This window comes from Schistocerca cancellata, unplaced genomic scaffold (assembly GCF_023864275.1).
Source record: "Schistocerca cancellata isolate TAMUIC-IGC-003103 unplaced genomic scaffold, iqSchCanc2.1 HiC_scaffold_732, whole genome shotgun sequence".
NCBI classification, from domain to species: Eukaryota; Metazoa; Arthropoda; class Insecta; order Orthoptera; family Acrididae; genus Schistocerca; species Schistocerca cancellata.
Window position 1 is genome coordinate 3436598 of NW_026046743.1, and position 19946 is coordinate 3456543.

At 43.3% G+C, this 19946-nt stretch overlaps 1 protein-coding gene across 1 annotated transcript in view; it reads right to left on the reverse strand.

Annotated features, from left to right (window-relative positions):
* Positions 1-18351, reverse strand: part of LOC126141636 (probable cytochrome P450 6a14) — a 42072-nt gene extending 23721 nt beyond the window's left edge. Inside the window, exon 1 of the mRNA XM_049915274.1 lies at positions 18017-18351. Within this exon, the coding sequence (XP_049771231.1) occupies positions 18017-18351 (335 nt within the window). The remainder of the gene's footprint in view (positions 1-18016) is intronic.
* Between the last annotated feature and the right edge of the window lie 1595 nt (positions 18352-19946).

Sequence of the window (19946 nt, forward strand, 5' to 3'; positions counted from 1 at the left end):
GCGTGCGTTGCGCGCATTGTCGGAGAATCTACACAGCAGCAGCCAGGCGGAGGGATCCGCAGGGCTGGGCAGCGACGACGAGGGAGAAATTGTAAAGGAAGTTCAATAAATGAAACTTCCTGGCAGATTAAAACTATGTGCCCGACCGAGACTTGATCTCTGGATCTTTGCCTTTCGCGGGCAAGTGCTCCACCAGTGAGCTACCGAAGCACGACTCACGCCCGGTACTCACAGCTTTACTTCTGCCAGTACCTCGTCTCCTACCTTCCAAACTTTACAGAAGCTCTCCTGGCCACCACAGCAGTAGTTTTGGGTCTGTTGTTCGTGTCGTACGCACGAGGAGGAGAGCTTCTGTAAAGTTTGGAAGGTAGGAGACGAGGTACTGGCAGAAGTAAAGCTGTGAGGACGGGGCGTGATTCGTGCTTGGGTAGCGCAGTTGGTAGAGCACTTGTCCACGAAAGGCAAAGGCCCCGAGTTCGAGTCTCGGTCGGGCACACAGTTTTAATCTGCCAGGAAGTTTCATATCAGCGCACACTCCGCTGCAGAGTCTCATTCTGGAAACATCCCCCAGGCTGTGGCTAAGCCGCAGTATCCTTTCTTTCAGGAGTGCTAGTCCTGCAAGGTTCGCAGGAGAGCTTCTGCAAAGTTAGGAAGGTAGGAGACGAGGTACTGGCAGAAGTAAAGCTGTGAGTACCGGGCGTGAGTCGTGCTTCGGTAGCTCAGTGGCAGAGCACTTGCCCGCAAAAGGCAAAGGTCCCGAGATCAAGTCTCGGTCGGGCACACAGTTTTAATCTGCCAGGAAGTTTCATATCAGCGCACACTCCGCTGCAGAGTGAAAATCTCATTCTGGAGTTCAATAAATAATTGTAAAACCCCACACCGTCTCAGTCTTCGGCGCAGACACTGTATCTGCTGCTAACAAGTGGTGCAGAAGTCGTAACAGTGTATTACTGGAAGAATGTCTGAACACACTGGTCCTCTCTATGATGACAGCCCTTGGGCTCACATCATAGGGTGCCTTGCAGTGTATACAGTAGATGTAGAACAGACACAGGCACTATTTTGCTCTTTTTACCGTAATTTAAGGTGCACAGTCGACCATGAGGACAACCGATGCATACATTTCCGTGATCTTCGATGCATATATTTCCATGATCTTACAGTCACGAACATCAACCAAAAAACGTTAAGTTCAACATATATTCGTAAATTAAGTGTACTGATGTAGCAGCTGGTAACCCACTGTTTCATTCCATCTCTCACAGACACGCAGTCCGAGGTACACGAAGCACAGACTTCACACACAAAAATTACAGCAGCACAGTTTCGATTGAGAATTACACGTAATGTAAGAAATTGTTGGTCAGCGGTCCTATTGCATTAGTGCAGGATGGGGAAGGAAGTCGGCCGTGCCCTTTCAAAAGAACCATCCCGGCATTTGCTTGAAGCGATTTAGGGAAATCATGGAAAACCTAAATCAGGATGGTCGGTCGCGGATTTGAACCGTCGTCCTCCAGAATTCGAGTCTGGTGTGCTAACCACTGCGCCACCTCGCTCGGTAAAATGGTTGTAAAAAGGTCTACAACATATAACAGTAGCCAATTTTTCGCACAGAAAGACAACAGCGTTAAGAAAGCAGATAGCGTTGAGAAAATATCTACTTCATGTATTCTCCGCCAGACCTAATCTCTCTTATTTTGTCCTTACAGTCATTCGGGTTGCAAGTTTGGGACGGTAGAATTAATCTGCAATCTGTAGCAAATGTTGGTTCTCCTAACTTAGGAAATTTACGTTTCGCGAAAAGATCTGTTTCTTTCTTCCAAGGATTCGCATCATAGCTTCCAAAGAATTTCCTTAACACTTTCCTACTGATCCGCCAGACCGGTAACAAATTCACAATTCTAGCAGCACGTCTTCAAATGGCTTCAATTTCTTCCTTTCATTCTAAGCACTCGGGCCATACGCTAGGGTGGGTGGTACAAGCGGTCTGGTCACGATTTCAAAACTTTCCTGTTGTACCGTAGTCGACTACTTGCCTTCTCTACGACTAACCGGATATTTTCGAACCATTTGCTACCGTTTCGCAACATTAAGCCGTTAACGTACATGCTATATGCTAACAAGCCGGATTTACAAGGGGTATTCAATAAGTATAGTACTTGCCATTAAAATTGCTACAGCACGAAGATGACGTGCTACAGATGCGAAATTTAACCGACAGGAAGAAGATGCTGTGATATGTAAATGATTAGCTTCTCAGAGCATTCCCACAAAATTGGCGCCGGTGGCGACACCTACATCTTATAAGGAGCAGAAATGCATACCATCACGTTTCAGACTTTGATAAAGGTCGGATTGTAGCCTATCGCGATTGCTGTTTATCGAATCGCAACATTGCTGCTCGCTTTGGTCGAGATCCAGTGACTGTTAGGAGAATATGGAATCGGTGGGTTCAGGAGGGTAATACGGAACCACGTGCTGGATCCCAACTGCCTCGTATCACAAGCAGTCTAGATGACAGGCATCTTATACGCATGGCTGTAACGGATCGTGCAGCCACGTCTCAATCCCTGAGTCAACAGATGGGGTCGTTTTCAAGACAACAAGTACTGCTCGAACAGTTAGACGACGTTTGCAGCAGCATGGACTATCAGCTGGGAGACGATGACTGCGGTTACCCTTGACGCTCCATCACTGACAGGAGCGCCTGCGATGGTGTACTCAACGACGAACCTGAGTGCACGAAAGGCAAAACATCATTTTTTCGGATGAATCCGGGTCCTGTTTACAGCATCATGATGGTCGCACCCGTGTTTGGCGACATGGCGGTGAACGCACATTAGAAGCGTGTATTCGTCATCGCTATACTGGCGTATCACCCGGCGTGATTGTATGGGGTGCCATTAGTTACACGTCTCGGTCACCTCTTGTTCGCACTGACGGCACTGTGAACAGTGGACGTTACATTTCAGATGTGTTACGACCCGTGGCTCTACCCTTCATTCGATCCCTGCGAAACCCTACATTTCAGCAGGATAATGCACGAACACATGTTGCAGGTGCTGTATGGGCCTTTCTGGATACAGAAAATGTTCGACTACTGCCCTGGCCAGCACATTCTCCAGATCTCTCACCAATTGAAAACGTCTGGTCAGTGGTGGCCAAGCAACTGGCTCGTCACAATACTGCAGTCACTACTCTTCATGAACTGTGGTATCGTGTTGAAATTGCATGGGCAGCTGTACCTGTACACGCCATCGAAGCTCTGTTTCTCTCAATGCCCAGGCGTATCAAAGCCGTTATTACGGGCGGAGGTGGTTATTCTGGGTACTGATTTCTCAGGATCTATGCACGCAAATTGTGTGAAAATGTAATCACATGTCAGTTGTGTTATAATATATTTGTCCAATGAATACCCGTTTATCATCTGCATTTCTTCTTGTCGTAGCAATTTTAATGGCCAGCAGTGCAATTAACCACTCCCTTCTTTTTGAAAGCAGGTTGGTTTTATTCAGAATTCCGATACACCATATTGTTCTCCACTCTTTTGTTTACAAAACCCTATTTTTCAACAAAATCACCTTTCAATGCAACACCATTACGCCATCTTACTGGGAGAGCCTGCATGTCCGAATGGTACCAATCTACGGGTTAACATCGGAACCAGCTTCTTGCTGCTGCAACAGTTATCTCCACATCTACCACGAGCTGCTTCCCACGGAGTTCATCCCTCATTGGACTGAACAGATGGAAGCGGAGTGAGTGTGTCCGCAAGTTGCAACGTTGCAGGAACCAGAGCTGTGTGCGGCCGGCAGGCAAGCTGGAGACCGGACGGGTCTGTCGTCATGACGACACACATCTTGGGCGACGACTCACCGTGCTTTTGTTCACAGTCAAGTCTCTGTAGATATGCTGCAAGCGTCTATGAATATCAGCGGTACTCTGGTTTTTCGCCAAAAGAAACTCAATAACAGATCTCGGCTTGGAACACACCTCCGTTTATAACGGTACTTTGCGGGCAGACGTGTCAATTAGCATCGTATTAATTAAAGTCGGGGAAGAATTAAAAAGGGGACAGTAATACGGAACTTTAATAACTGCACAGTATTACTAAGAAGCAATATAATGAAAAGTAATAAAAAGCAAAGTAGCAAAGACCAAGCGGGACAGAAAGATATAGAGGCGCGTTTGTTTTTTTAATACATATAAAAGAACATGTAACACATTATTGAGCTCTCTACCTTCAGATATCGCGATCGGGTTAGTCGATGAAAAAGTGGTACGCGACTGAGAAATTCATCAAGGAGATTATTTAAAGACTCTTCAAGCACGTTTAAAATACATTACGCGTGGCGAAGTGATCAGAGACGTTTATTGTCGGGTGGAGTGAAAATGAATCCGACAACATAATCCGAAGTTTGTGTTAGCTGGGAAAGATACTCTTGGGAAATTATTATGGTGGTGGAACCCACGAAAGTTGTGCGCAACGGAAAGCTATAGTTTACGTAATTCTGCATTTTATAAAACGGTGAAACGCGTGTGCGCGGAACATTAATAGAATCTTACCCTTGGACGGTTGCGGGGGTAACTGATACAAACAACGAGCGAGCATAAAAAATTATTCGCTTATTAACTACCAGATATTAATTAACGGGGACCTAAAATACTAAAAAGAAGAATAGGATCATCAGCTTCAATCCCGATTCATATTTCATATTTAATTATGAAAAGAAAAGTGTTAATAAACAAACTACATTTCAATTTTATCCACGATTTTGGCTTCATTACGTAGTCTTGACTACATGATAAACAATATCTGTGGAAGTTGTATGCAACGTATCGTCATAATATTGAGCCAACCAATGTTGTGGGACACCAAAAATGTAAATGCATGAAATTGTTCTTACAGCGGATGTATAATGTGTGAGTGCGACGAACTATATTGAGAAACTGAACATCCATTACGTACTTGCATGTTTATCTGCGAAAATGGTCCTTGTCGGTACATCAGCATAGAGTTCGAATAGAATCGCTGGAAAATTGCAAACCATTCATATTAATCGAACATCCTAATACGCATACTGCTGGTACCACCAGGATGTGTTCTTTCTCCTCACCACCGTGGCAGCAATTGAATTAAGAGTCAGCCGGGAAATACATTTAAATCAATTGACGACCATTGAGCTAGCGTCACGAATTTTCAAACGTCCACTGCCATGTATGAAGACGAGGGACACCACGAGTGTTAACGTCGATCGAGGGGTGTCGTCGTGATCGTATTGAATGAAATTGAGCGGTTACACGTAACAGATGCCATTTTGAAGGCTACATACAGCGCCGCCGCCTATGGGAACTTTCTGAAACTATGGGGGCCGAAGCGGAAATATTCCACGATGTCCCACAGCAAATTACGCATTTTTTCAACAGAATCTGGCCGACAAAAATAAATGCTGAAATACTTATTGAATGCCCCTCGGATACCCCAGGTAAGCTAACGTAACAAAAGCATGATGTAATAATCCCATTCTTAGCAGAACACTGGGTGGCATAATAGTCCATAACATAAAACAGAACATGAACAACATGGATTACACAAAAAAATTGGGTCCCACATCTAATTCCTACTATATAGGAAAATGCAGCAGAAGATTAAAGAATTGCATGCTGCGAAATGCCAGCTATTTCACAGCATGTGGCCGAAGCTATTAACTGTAAACGGAACACTCTGTCAGTACTATACGATGAGGCCAATGGCAAGAACCCAAATGTGCAGAAACGATTAGACAGGCACCGCCATGAAACCTATAGATAAATGAATAGGTACATTTCGCTATCCGGAGTTATTTCAGGAATTTTGAAGACATATCCTAAATGTAGCACCATGTAATAATTAATATGGCTGCCTCTCAACCGGTAACCAAACGATTTTGTGTAGTCTCAAGACCGAGAGAGTTGCAAAGTGGAGTATCCTAGCATCAGTGGTTTGATCGAACATAAATTTGTAGTGGCTGTTAGAATAGTAATGTTTTAAGAACCTTCGTGACCTGCTACCCATACAGGAAAAGTTCCCACCGATTAAGTAAAGAAGGCAGCATTCGTGCGTTCCCCTGGAGGATGGGAATTCCACGCTGTGTATCTTCAGGGGTTAAAAGGCTGTAACAGAATTACGAAACAAAAGTGAAATACTGTAAGATCACAAAGACGTAGAAACTTATATTCACATGTTTTTCTACGTTATTTATTACAGACGCTAATGTTCTCTCACTACAGAGATGGATCACACTGGAACGTAGTGCTTCCGCTCACGTTAACCATGGATTTGGCAGAGTGAGGTAGCTTGCACTCCTCACTTATACAAATAGCATTAATTTAGGTACAACCACAACGAAGTGGTATCTGCGGAGAGGCCAGACCATCTTGTCGTTCTTGAAGAGGGACCTTGTCAGTAGTTCGAGAAGAAACAGACTGAAAAATTGACTGTTCGTATCATGTAACATTTAACCGACACGATTCTTCTGTGTTGGTACTGACAACAGCTGAAAGCGAGGAAAAAGTGCAGGGGCTACTTTTTCCTCTGATATCTACTGCATGGCATGAAGACGAGACCTCTTCTTGGCTATTTGAATCTTCGGCTGGTGACGAGGAAGATGATGTCATCAGGAGAATGAAAACAGGAGCTGTACGGATCAGAGGGTGGAATGTTTACATCGTCACTAACTTTAAATTCAAAGTAGTCCCTCAGGGAATGAACTTAGCGAACTGGACGCATGAATCCCGCACTGATGCTCTAATAAGGTCCTAGGGTAAGTGGTTTCTCATTGCCTTCCTCCGACCAGTTACGAAGTGTCGAGTTTTAACTGTGTCTCATGGATGGCTGTGATGAGGGCTTGTACCGTGTATTACTGGATCTGTGTTGTTATGGATGAAACTAAAGGAGAGGGTGCAACATGGTGCTAGTATAGAATCTTGAATAGGACCAAGGTGGCCGCCGATCTTAAACCGCCCATCCAATGTACGTATCACCGTTAACAGTGTCACTTGCCGTCGCTTCTTGCGACAACGGGAAGAAATTTGGAATATAATCCAGGATACTGGCGCAAAGACTGAACTTCACGCCACCGAATCTCCTCCCTTGTTAGCCAAATACTGGCAGTGCAAATTGCATCCACTGTTAGGATTCTAACCGGCGTACCAGTGTTGGAGCGTGCGTTGGTGACCTCTCATACGCAGGCAGGTGGTAGGCATGTTAGAGCTCATAGTGGAAATTAGTGACGTGCGGCTGGTAGGAGGGACAGGATTTCTGGTTTGGGGAGTACGAGTTATAAACAAAACATGAAATAAGGGTAAGAGAGGATTAGATGTAAATAACAAACTTGTAATATGAATGAGCTGCTATGAACAACTGTAGTGAACATATTGTCGTAGGCAAGGTAGACGCCCAGCAAACAGCCTGAATAATACAAGTTCATATGCCAATTACAACCGGAGGTGGTTAAGAGAATAGTCAAATGTGTGATGAGATAAAATAAATTATTCATATATTGGAAAAGAAAATTTAGTTGTGATGATAGATTGGGATGCAAAGGAAGGAAAACGAAGAGGAACAAAAGTGGTGGGAGAACATAAACTGGGTGAAAGGAATGATAAAGAAAACCCTAGACGTTTTTACACAGAGCACAATTAAATTATTGGTAAGACTTGGTTTAAGAATCAAGAATGAAGTCTGATGAGATCTTCTCTGGACCCACCGGCATATAACTAATTTTCTTATTCCACGTGCGAGAGCTTCTAGCTGCACAATGACTGCTTTGTTACAAAATGTTACGATTTGATGATTTTGCACCTATACGAGAAACCTAAATTGTAATGCTTTAGTTTGACATGCGTACAAAATAAATATAATATGTAATGATGTAAAGAACGGTTTACATCTACAGATACAGAAAAGAGTGCAAAGACAATTTCCAGGTAACTAGGAAATATACACTAGCCCTCCATACTACGAATAGTATTGCCCATATTCTGTTCAACACTGAAGACAAGGATTCACCTGAGAACACGACTGAATGTATAGGGTGTCCTGCAGTTTCTGTTGCAGATTCTATGTATGTCAGTCAGGTAGGTCCATAATGAGTATATATTAAAGAGCAGGAGATTGACAAGATATTATTTCACAGTTGCTTAGCATTCCCTGCATGACTGCAACCTTATAACATTAGGTGTGATGCTCTCAACAGATCAAACAAAGGCAGAAAATTAACATTACTGGAATTTGCGGTTATAAATAAACACCAAATATACAATACTGTCTAAGCCTTAATGAGTTCGCCCCCGCCCCCCTCCCCCCCCCCCCCACCGCCCCACCTCCGTCATCCTAAGGTCTACTTTCACCAACATTTGTACTTTTGTCCATACGAGCACGTAATACTAGTCTGTGCCGGTATTCTCACGGTGCACGGTTTTCGTCCCTACATTCAAATACTTTTAGTCTTTGAGTACAATGTAATGTGAGATTTATTTGTACATACCTTCTTTGCGTATGTTTCATTATGCTTATGACAGTAGATCAGTTTTTGTACACTTTAGAGACTATATTTAATAGATGTATAGGTTTTGTCATACAATGTGTTGAAACCAGTTAGTCAATGGGCTATGGATTTATACTTGCGTCTTTATAACCTAAAAATTCAGTGCGTAATAACATTATTTTTGTTTTGTTTTGTAGTCTTCCCAGAGTGAATCACTGCACTGTGTGTTTCTCGTAAATATGTACAATCTGCAAACTGTCAGCTACCTTTCAAAATATAACTTTTTGTTTAGGTAGAAACTTTTGCTGATGTTGTGTGAGTATCATTTTATTGTAGAACATTAATACTGTGTGTTACAGTTTTTAATATTTCCATGTTGCTCCAAGTACTGAACGAACATTTCATTTAAATATATACGGGTATGTGTGTTCTTTCGCTTTATATGTGAATGCTTGTGTCTGTTTCTCCTTTCACTTTAAGGAACTTTTTCATTACAGACACCGCGCGGGATTATCCGAGCGGTCTGACGCGCTGCAGTCATGGACTGTGTGGCTGGTCCCGGCGGAGGTTCGAGTCCTCCCTTGGGCATGGGTGTGTGTGTTCGTCCTTAGGATAATTTAGGTTAAGTAGTGTGTAAGCTTAGGGACTGATGACCTTAGCAGTTAAGTCCCATAAGATTTCACACACATTTGAACATTTCTGAACACATTACAGATACTACTAACGCATTGGCACTTTGATGAATAGTAACTGTGGGCTGATGAAATAAAGTCAAACAAGTTTCCACAACGTGATTCATCACCTAGCTGCATGCAGCAACCGTATCCTCTTTAAATTGATTAATCATATTTCTTTGTTGAGAATAACAGATATGTATGAGATAAACTCAGTGATATACAACTTTTGTAGCTGTGAAAGGTCAATGTGCAAGTAGGAACTGTTGGTGACTCTAATAGGCACATACTCTTCCCGATTACATGTTAGAGGATCTATGTACAAACAGTTTACTCAGAACACTATTTCTGATTAGGTACACGATGTCCCAGTGCAGTCAAAAGTTTTATGCAACACTTGGCTTCAACACACTGAAGTCAGATTTTTCAAGATGGATTAGACGATATTTATCGTGGCAGAGGGACAGAAATGGGAGGACTGTTCCATTGACCTCAACTCTTAGGATTATGTACTGTGTGGAAAACTAAAATAATTGGTTGATATATATCTAAATCTACATTTATACTCCGCAAGCCACCCAGCGGTGTGTGGCGGAGGGCACTTTACGTGCCACTGTCATTACCTCCCTTTTATGTTCCAGTCGCGTGTGGTTCGCGGGAAGAACGACTGTCTGAAAGCCTCCGTGCGCGCTCGAATCTCTCTAATTTTACATTCGTGATCTCCTCGGGAGGTATAAGTAGGGGGAAGCAATATATTCGATACCTCATCCAGAAATGCACCCTCTCGAAACCTGGCGAGCAAGCTACACCGCGACGCAGAGCGCCTCTCTTGCAGAGTCTGCCACTTGAGTTTGCTAAACATCTCCGTAACGCTATCACGGTTACCAAATAACCCTGTGACGAAACGCCCCGCTCTTCTTTGAATCTTCTCTATATCCTTCGTCAACCCGATCTGGTACGGATCCCACACTGATGAGCAATACTCAAGTATAGGTCGAACGAGTGTTTTTTAAGCCACCTCCTTTGTTGATGGACTACATTTTCTAAGCACTCTCCCAATGAATCTCAACCTGGTACCCGCCTTACCAACAATTAATTTTATATGATAATTCCACTTCAAATCGTTCCGCACGCATACTCCCAGATATTTTACAGAAGTAACTGCTACCAGTGTTTGTTCCACTATCATGTAATCATACAATAAAGGATCATTCTTTCTATGTATTCGCAATACATTAATTACATTTGTATATGTTAAGGGTCAGTTGCCACTCCCTGCACCAAGTGCCTATCCGCTGCAGATCTTCCTGCATTTCGCTACAATTTCCTAATGCTGCAAGTTCTCTGTATACTACAGCATCATCCGCGAAAAGCCGCATGGAACTTCCGACACTATCTACTAGGTCATTTATATATATTGTGAAAAGTAATGGTCCCATAACACTCCCCTGTGGCACGCCAGAAGTTACTTTCACGGCTGTAGACGTCTCTCCATTGATAACAACATGCTGTGTTCTATTTGCTAAAAATTCTTCAACCCAGCCACACAGCTGGTCTGATATTCCGTAGGCTCTTACTTTATCAGGCGACAGTGCGGAACTGTATTGAACGCCTTCTGGAAGTCAAGGAAAATAGCATCTACTTAAGAGCTTGTATCTAATATTTTCTGGGTCTCATGAACAAATAAAGCGAGTTGGGTCTCACACGATCGCTGTTTCCGGAATCCATGTTGATTCCTGCAGAGTAGATTCTGGGTTCCAAAAACGACATGATACTCTAGCAAAAGATATGATGCAGAAAATATTCTTTAATGCGAAGCCTACGAAACTACCCCCTGTATTCCTTTGTCCCTAAGGCACACAATGAATAGAGGTCTGTACACGTAAGTACTGGCAGCTGGTGGTACAGTATACAGTCACTTACTTACTTAAATGGGAAAATTTTAAGAAAATTGAAGATTTTCCTGGAAACCCTGCTGAATAAATGTAGAGAGTGTATTCGAAGGAAACTGCGGCAGAGTTGTATTGCCCTCACTGTACGAAGTACGTAGAGCTCATGAGGATGACATGAAAGAGATACAGGCACATCCAGAAGTATTCTTACAATTAGAAGCATTTCTGCTTCGTGCATAAATTAATGAAGTAACGTACATTATCGTATCCTGCTGCCTCATTTCTTAAGACAATATACTAATCGTTTTCTTTAAATGAGTACTTTTAAGATACCCTTTGTTATTACACTAATCTGTCTCGTATATATTTGATGAATTACAAAATACTTCCACTGACCTTCAGAGTAATCACCAGCAGCTACAAGAAACTTCGGACATCGGTTGCAAAGCTGTTGGAAAGTGTCAGCACAGGCTTCTTGTGGAATCGCTCTAACCACCATGGTGAAGCGTTGTTGAATATCAACAAGGTCTGCTTACGTTCCCGAACAACAGTGCTTCCACGGTCTTTGCTTATTTGTAACTCTTATGTTCTCATTCTCAGAGAAAGCCGCCGTTGATCCGTCGCACTCGTGTCGTAGCAAAACGGAGATCAAAATTGAGCAACGCGTTAACATGAAGTTTTGCTTCAAATTATGGGAAAAGGTGACGGAACTTCATGGAATGTTAGTGGAAGTGTATGGCGTTGAAGCAGTAAGCAAAAAGTGAGTGTCTGGGCGGTTTAAACACTTTAGATACGGATAGGGCTGTGCCGAGAATAAGCTACGTTGAGGTAAACAAGCACAATCCCAGACAACCTCGAAGGAGTACGACGGGCGCCCGCGGATGACAGTTAAAGGTAAGCAAAGACACTGTAAGCGGTATTCTTGACGAACACAGAAAGTTGCTGCGCTTAGCCAATAAATCGTGACACCGCGCTTATAGCGATTTCACAACAATTATTTGAAGACAGTCGTCAACAGTTAAGAAATATATGTATTCTCTCGAAAGTAAAACCTCATTTGGTTTTGATGGAGTCTGCAATAGGGCACTAAAGGTTTCTTTTCACATAACAAACCCCTGTTTTATCTGAAATATGTAAGGCATCGCTAACTCGAAACTGTTTTTCAGAGAGACTGAAACATGCCGTCGTCAAACTCCTATTGTAGAACGGAGATAGGAGACATGCCAATATAGGAGACATGCCAATAACTATCGTCTACTTTGATTGCTGACATAATTTTCCAAAATTTTTGAGAACGGTGTCTCACTTGAGCAAGAAGACTATCCTCAGCAAATCGCAGTTTAGATTCCAGAAGCGGTATTAATCTGAGAATGCCATTTACATATTCACTAAGCAAATTATACATGCATTCAGCAATAAAATAGCATCGGTTGGTATTTCTGCGACTTGTCTATACATTTGACTACAAGAATCACAGTATTCTCCTAGATAAATTTATCTTTTATGGGATTGATATTATATCTTACCGATAGGTAATGTAGCATCTAACCAATAGAATGCAGAAAATTATGCTTAGCAATTGATCCACTGGGGCTGTTATTCCGACAGAGATGATTTTATATATATATGTATATGGGGTTCCCCAGCACTGAAAGACCTAAGTTGAAACAAGGACCTGGGAGTAGACAACATTCCATTAGAACTACTGACAGCCTTAGGAGAGACAGTCCTGTCAAAACTCTACCATCTGGTGAGCAAAATGTATGAGACAGGCGAAATACCCTCAGACTTCAAGAAGAATATAATAATTCCAATCCCAAAGAAAGCAGGCGTTGACAGATGTCAAAATTACCGAACTATCAGTTTAATAAGTCACAGCTGCAAAATACTAACGCGAATTCTTTACAAACGAATGGAAAAACTGGTAGAAGCCGACCTCGGGGAAGATAAGTTTGCATTCCGTAGAAATATGGGAACACGTGAGGCAATACTGACCCTACGACTTATCATAGAAGCTAGATTAATAAAAGGCAAACCTACGTTTCTAGCATTTGTAGACTTAGAGAAAGCTTTTAACAATGTTGACTGGAATAGTTTCTTTCAAATTCTAAACGTGTCTGGCGTAAAATGCAGGAAGCAAGACTCTATTTACAAATTGTACAGAAACCAGATGGCAGCTATAAGAATCGAGGGGCATGAAAGGGAAGCAGTGGTTGGGAAGGGAGCGAGATAGGGTTGTAGCCTCTCCCAGATGTTGTTCAATCTGTATATTGAGCAAGCAGTAAAAGAAACAAAAGAAAAATTCGGAGTAGATATTAAAATCCATGGAGAAGAAATAAAAACTTTAAGGTTCGCCGATGACATTGTAATTCTGTCAGAGACAGAAAAGGACTTGGAAGAGCAGTTGAACGGAATGGACAATGTCTTGAAAGGAGGATATAAGATGAACATCAACAAAAGCAAAACGAGGATAATGGAATGTAGTCGAATTAAGTCGGGTGATGCTGTGGGAATTCTATTGGGAAATGAGAAACTTAAAGTAGTAAAGGAGTTTTGCTATTTGGAGAGCACGATAACTGATGATGGTCGAAGTAGAGAGGACATAAAATGTAGACTGGGAATGGCAAGGAAAGCGTTTCTGAAGAGAAATTTGTTAACTTCAAATATAGATTCAAGTGTAAGGAAGTCGTTTCTGAAAGTATTTGTATGGAATGTAGCCATATATGGAAGTGAAACATGGACGATAAATAGTTTGGACAAGAAGACAATAGAAGCTTTCGAAATGTGGTGCTACAGAAGAATGCGGAAGATTAGATGGATAGATCACATTACTAATGAGAAAGTACTGAATAGAATTGGGGAGAAGAAGAATTTGTGGCACAACTTGACTCGAAGAAGGGATCGGTTGGTAGGACATGTTCTGAGGCATCAAGGGATCACCAATTTAGTATTGGAGGGCAGGGTGGAGGCTAAAAATCGTAGAGGGAGACCAAGAGAAGAATACACTCAGCAGATTCAGAAGGATGTAGGCTGCAGTACGCACAGGGAGATGAAGAAGCTTGCACAGGATAGAGTAGCATGGAGAGCTGCATCAAACCAGTCTCAGGACTCGAGACCACAACAATATCATGGGGTTCACCAAGGCTCAATCTTGGGCCCACTATTGTTCCTCATATACGTAAACTATCGTCCATCTAATATACAACAAGCATAGCTATTAGTTTTTACAGAGGACACTAGTACTTAAATCAATCCAAGCATACTTACAGAAAAAGAGGAAATGGTAAACAACGTTCTTGCAGTATGATTGACTGGTTTTCTGTGAAAGATAGCATTCTCAATTTTATGAAAGACACAACATACTCAGTTTTGCACAACGTTGTGTTAGCACATCAGTGATAAGGGTAATCCATGATAAAGGTTCAGATTGGTTCAAATGGCTCCGAGCACTATGAGACCTAACTTTTGAGGTCATCAGTTCCCTAGAACTAAGAACTACTTAAACCTAACTGACCTAAGGACATCACACACATCCATGCCCGAGGCAGGATTCTAACCTGCGACTGTAGCTGCCGCGCGGTTCCAGACTGTAGCGCCCAGAACTGCTCGGTCACCCCGGCCGGCATACATTATAAAGAAATAATAAATAGGGTGGAAACTTCAAAAATTTTAGATGTCTATATTGATGAGAATTTATACCGGACAAAATATATTTTCGAACTTCCGAAACAGCTTTGTTCAACCACATTTGCATTCTGCAAATCTGGGGAGAGACAAATCAGTAAATAGATATATTTTCCATATTTTCATTCAATATTATCATATGGAATAATGTTCTGGGGTAACTCATATTTAAGAATGTCTTCATTGTACAGAAACGTGCTGTAACAATAATACGTTGTGTTCGCCCATGGTCATTTTGTAAACACCTGTTTAAAGAGTTGCGCATTTTGACTACTACTTCGCAGTATATTTGTTCGCTGATGAAGTTTGTTGTAAATAATCCAGTGTAGTGCAAAAGAAACGATTATGTACATAATTACAATACCTGGAGAAGAAATAAGATCCATTACTCCACGTTAAGGAGATCTTTAGCACAAAAAGGTTGCACGATGTTGCAACTAAAATTTTTGCTCGCTTACCCAGTGATACAAAATGGCTCAAAGACAGCACAGTAAAATCTGAAAAGAAACTGAGAAAGTTTCTCCTTGACAACTGTTTCCATTAAGTAGAGGAATTTATATTGCTGTAATGTGTAAAAGGTGATACGTAGAAATTGGTAACTCTCAACTTTGTTTAATAAAAAACACGAAAATACCACGTAAATGTCCAACAATATTAGGAGGAGGATAGAGTGCCATTCGCAGCAAAAATGATCCGTTGAGTTGCAGCAGGCGCCACGAGAAGATTGTTACACATTCCAGCTTTCGGCCAAAGCCTACTTTACCAAAGAAAACACACAGCCACGCCGTGCACATGTGACCGCTACCACCGGCAGCTCCGATCGAAATGCGACACACATGCGTGCGACTCAAATCGACCAGCGATGTGCGTGTTAGATGACTCATTCCACATCACCACGGTTTATAGTGCAAAATGATCAAAGGAATATGAAACTAACTGAACTTTACGACAGATGTCAGAAGCTTGTTGTAACTGATTACAAAGTTATTAAGACTTTCGTGGAGACTTGTTGACCAACTCTTTGTTGATTACTGTCTCGGGTGTTTCGGACGACGATTGTTTGATGATTTTTCTGGCGTTTTACCAGCAGGGAAGGCTGGTAATGTCATAGCTTCACCATACACCAGCAGTGAAGGGTGAAGCTTTGAGAATGATAGCCACTCGTACTGGTAAAACGTCAGACAAATTGTAAACAAAGGCTTGGCAAAGAACCAGAGACAGAAACTAACAGGTAATGGTAATTACTCTTAACGCTCCTTCAGCTATTTTGTTTGTAACTGTAGTTTCCTTTATTTTCTAAGGCAATTCACGAAAATTTTCAGACGCACCTTATGTATTACGCGAAGCGAAATGTAATGTGAGGAGGGCCATGCGAGAGGCGTTCAATGAATTCGAAAGTAAAGTTCTATGTACTGACTTGGAGGAAAATCCTAAGAAATTTTGGTCTTATGTCAAAGCGGTAGGTCGATCAAAACAAAATGTCCAGACACTCTGGAATGGTACTGAAACAGAGGATGACAGACTAAAGGCCGAAATACTAAATGTCTTTTCTCAGAGCTGTTTAACAGAGGAATGCTGCACTGTAATTCCTTCTCTAGGTTGTCGCACACGTGACAAAATGGTAGATATCGAAATAGATGGCAGAGGGATAGAGAAACAATTAAAATCGCTCAAAAGAGGATAGGCCGCTGGACCTGATGGGATACCAGTTCGATTTTACACAGAGTACGCGAAGGAACTTGCCCCCCTTCTTGCAGCGGTGTACCGTAGGTCTCTTGAAGAGACTAGCGTTCCAAAGGATTGGAAAAGGACACAGGTCATCCCCGTTTTCAAGAAGGAAAAACGAACAAATGTGCAGAACTATAGACCTATATCTCTAACGTCGATCAGTTGTAGAATTTTGGAACACGTATTATGTTCGAGTATAATGACATTTCTGGAAACTAGAAATCTACTCTGTAGGAATCAGCATGGGTTTTGAAAAAGACGATCGTGTGAAACCCAGCTCGCGCTATTCGTCCACGAGACTCAGAGGGCCATAGACACGGGTTCCCAGGTAGATGCCGTGTTTCTTGACTTCCGCAAGGCGTTTGATACAGTTCCCCAGAGTCGTTTAATGAACAAAGTAAGAGCATATGGACTATCAGACCAATTGTGTGATTGGATTGAAGAGTTCCTAGATAACAGAGCGCAGCATGTCATTCTCAATGGAGAGAAGTCTTCCGAAGTAAGAGTGATTTCAGGTGTGCCGCAGAGGACCGTTGCTATTCACAATATACATAAATACCTTGTGGATGACATTGGAAGTTCACTGAGGCTTTTTGCGGATGAATCTGTGGTATATCGAGAGGTTGTAACAATGGAAAATTGTACTGAAATTCAGGAGGATCTGCAAAGAATTGACGCATGGTGCAGGGAATGGCAATTGGATCTCAATGTATACAAGTGTAATGTGCTGCGAATACATAGAAAGAAAGATCCCATATCATTTAGCTACAATATAGCACGTCAGCAAGTGGAAGCAGTTAATTCCGTAAATTATCTGGGAGTAGGCATTAGGAGTGATTTAAAATGGAATGATCATACAAAGTTGATCGTCGGTAAAGCAGATGCCAGACTGAGATTCATTGGAAGAATCCTAAGGAAATGCAATCCGAAAACAAAGGAAGTAAGTTACAGTACGCTTGTTCGCCCACTGCTTGAATACTGCTCAGCAGTGTGGGATCCGTACCAGATAGGGTTGATAGAAGATATAGAGAAGATCCAACGGAGAGCAACGCGCTTCGTTACATGATCATTTAGTAATCGCGAATTCGTTACGGAGATGATAGATAAACTCTAGTGGAAGACTCTGCTGGAGAGACGCTCAGTAGCTCGGTACGGGCTTTTGTCAAAGTTTCGAGAACATACCTTCACCGAGGATTCAAGCAGTATATTGCTCCCTCCTAGATCGCGAAGTGACCATGAGGATAAAATCAGAGAGATTAGAGACCACACAGAGGTATATAGACAATATTTCTTTCGACGAGACTGGAATAGAAGGGAGAATCGATAGAGGAACTCAAGGTACCCTCCGCCACACACCGTCAGGTGGCTTGCGGAGTATGGATGTAGATGTAGATAGATGTTGATGTATTAAATGAAGGTGCGGGAGAAACGGTCTCCGTCTTTACATAGTGGCTGCAGCTTTCCTGGAGGAGTAAGGCTCACAGTCTCTTACACACTACGTGAATCTTGCCTGAGGGAGTAGTGGCTGGAGTCGTGCTTCACTCTCCAGACGAGGTCGGGGTCTCGCAGCATGAGGCACGGCCTGCCCACCATGTAGAAGCCCCCGTACGGCTGCCCTTCCAGCTGGCGGTACACCTCGTCCATGACGCCGCAGAGGTGCGTGGTGCCCAGCAGCAGGTCCTTGGCGTGCCCCAGGAAGAGCCGGGAGGTGGGCTGCGCCACGCCCATCCGGCGCCAGTATCCGCGGGCCACGTGCGCGTTGGCCACCAGCAGCGCGGCGGCCAGGGCCAGCAGCGCGGCCGTCACCCAGCTGACGTCACACAGTGGCCAGCACGCGGCCGGCATGCCCGTCTGCGGCGGGACCGCCGGAACACTTGCCGATCGCTTCCTAGCTACTGCTCACCAGTCTCGCCACGAAGTGCGCGTGACGCATCACATCAGAAGGAATGCTGTGCCTACAACTTTAGTAGCATTTACAAGAACTTAGTGCCAATAAACTAGTGGGTATCTCTCCCTGCATTTGGCAGCATTTCTTCTCAAGTACTGAACCACTTCACACCAGTTGTCACGTATTCCTCCAGACTGAGCAAGAGATCCGATGATTTATATTCACTGTTCTAGCCGCTACAAGACGAGTGACGACAACTAATTAGTCGACGGGCACCACGCTTTGAATGGCGCGATCTGCTCCTCTTCACACAGTGCCTGTTCGAGAGCAGGCGCTGTCGGATGCAGGAGGGACAGATGTGATCCGCTAGCCTGGTCCTCGTCCGACGGCTCACTGCCAGTGACTTCGCGCAGCGCCCGCCGAGAGATGGAGAGACGCCACGATGCCGTCACGTGACCTGTGTTACGTCAGAGCTTATCTGCTCGTATCGCACGGCAGAGCATTCTGCCACCGGCCGCTATCTCCAGTGCGGCCCACCTTACTCGAGCGATATGTCTCGGCTTCGTATGACACTATTTGGAGTGTCTTCTCGTGCTATATGAGGAATAATAAACTGAAGTGCCAAAGAAACTGGTATAGGCATGCGTATTCAAATACAGAGATATGTAAACAGGCAGAATACGGCGTTGTGGTCGACAACACCTATACAGGGAGTTACAGAAAGGCGGCCAGTGTGGCCGTGCGGTTCTAAGCGCTTCAGTTTGGAACCGTGTGACCGCTACGGTCGCAGGTTCGAATCCTGCCTAGGGCATGGATGTGTGTGATGTCCTTAGGTTAGTTAGGTTTAAGTAGTTCTAAGTTCTAGGGGACTGATGACCTCAGAAGTTAAGTCCCGTAGTGCTCAGAGCCATTTGAACCATTTGTTACAAATAGGTACGGCCAAACTTTCAGAAAACATTCCTCACACACAAAGAAAGAAAATATGTTATGTGGCCATGTGTCCGGAAACGCTTACTTTCCATGTTAGACCTCATTTTATTACTTCTCTTCAAATCACATTAATAATGGAATGCAAACACACAGCAACAGAACGAACCAGCGTCACTTCAAACACTTCGTTACATGAAATATTCAAAATGTCCTCCGTTAGCGAGGATACGTGCATCCACCCTCCGTCGCATGGAATCTCTGATGCAACCCTGGAGAACGGCGTATTGTATCACAGCCGTCCACAATACGAGCACGAAGAGTCTCTACATTTGGTACCGGGGTTGCGTAGACAAGAGCTTTCAAATGCCCCCATAAATGAAAGTCAAGAGGGTTGAGGCCAGGAGAGCGTGGAGGCCATGGAATTGGTCCGCCTCTACCAATCCATCGGTCACCGAATCTGTTTTTGAGAAGCGTACGAACACTTCGACTGAAATGTGCTGGAGCTCCATCGTGGATGAACCACATGTTGTGTCGTACTTGTAAAGGCACATGTTCTAGCAGCAGAGGTACAGTATCGCGTATGAAATCATGATAACGTGCTCCATTGAGCGTAGGTGGAAGA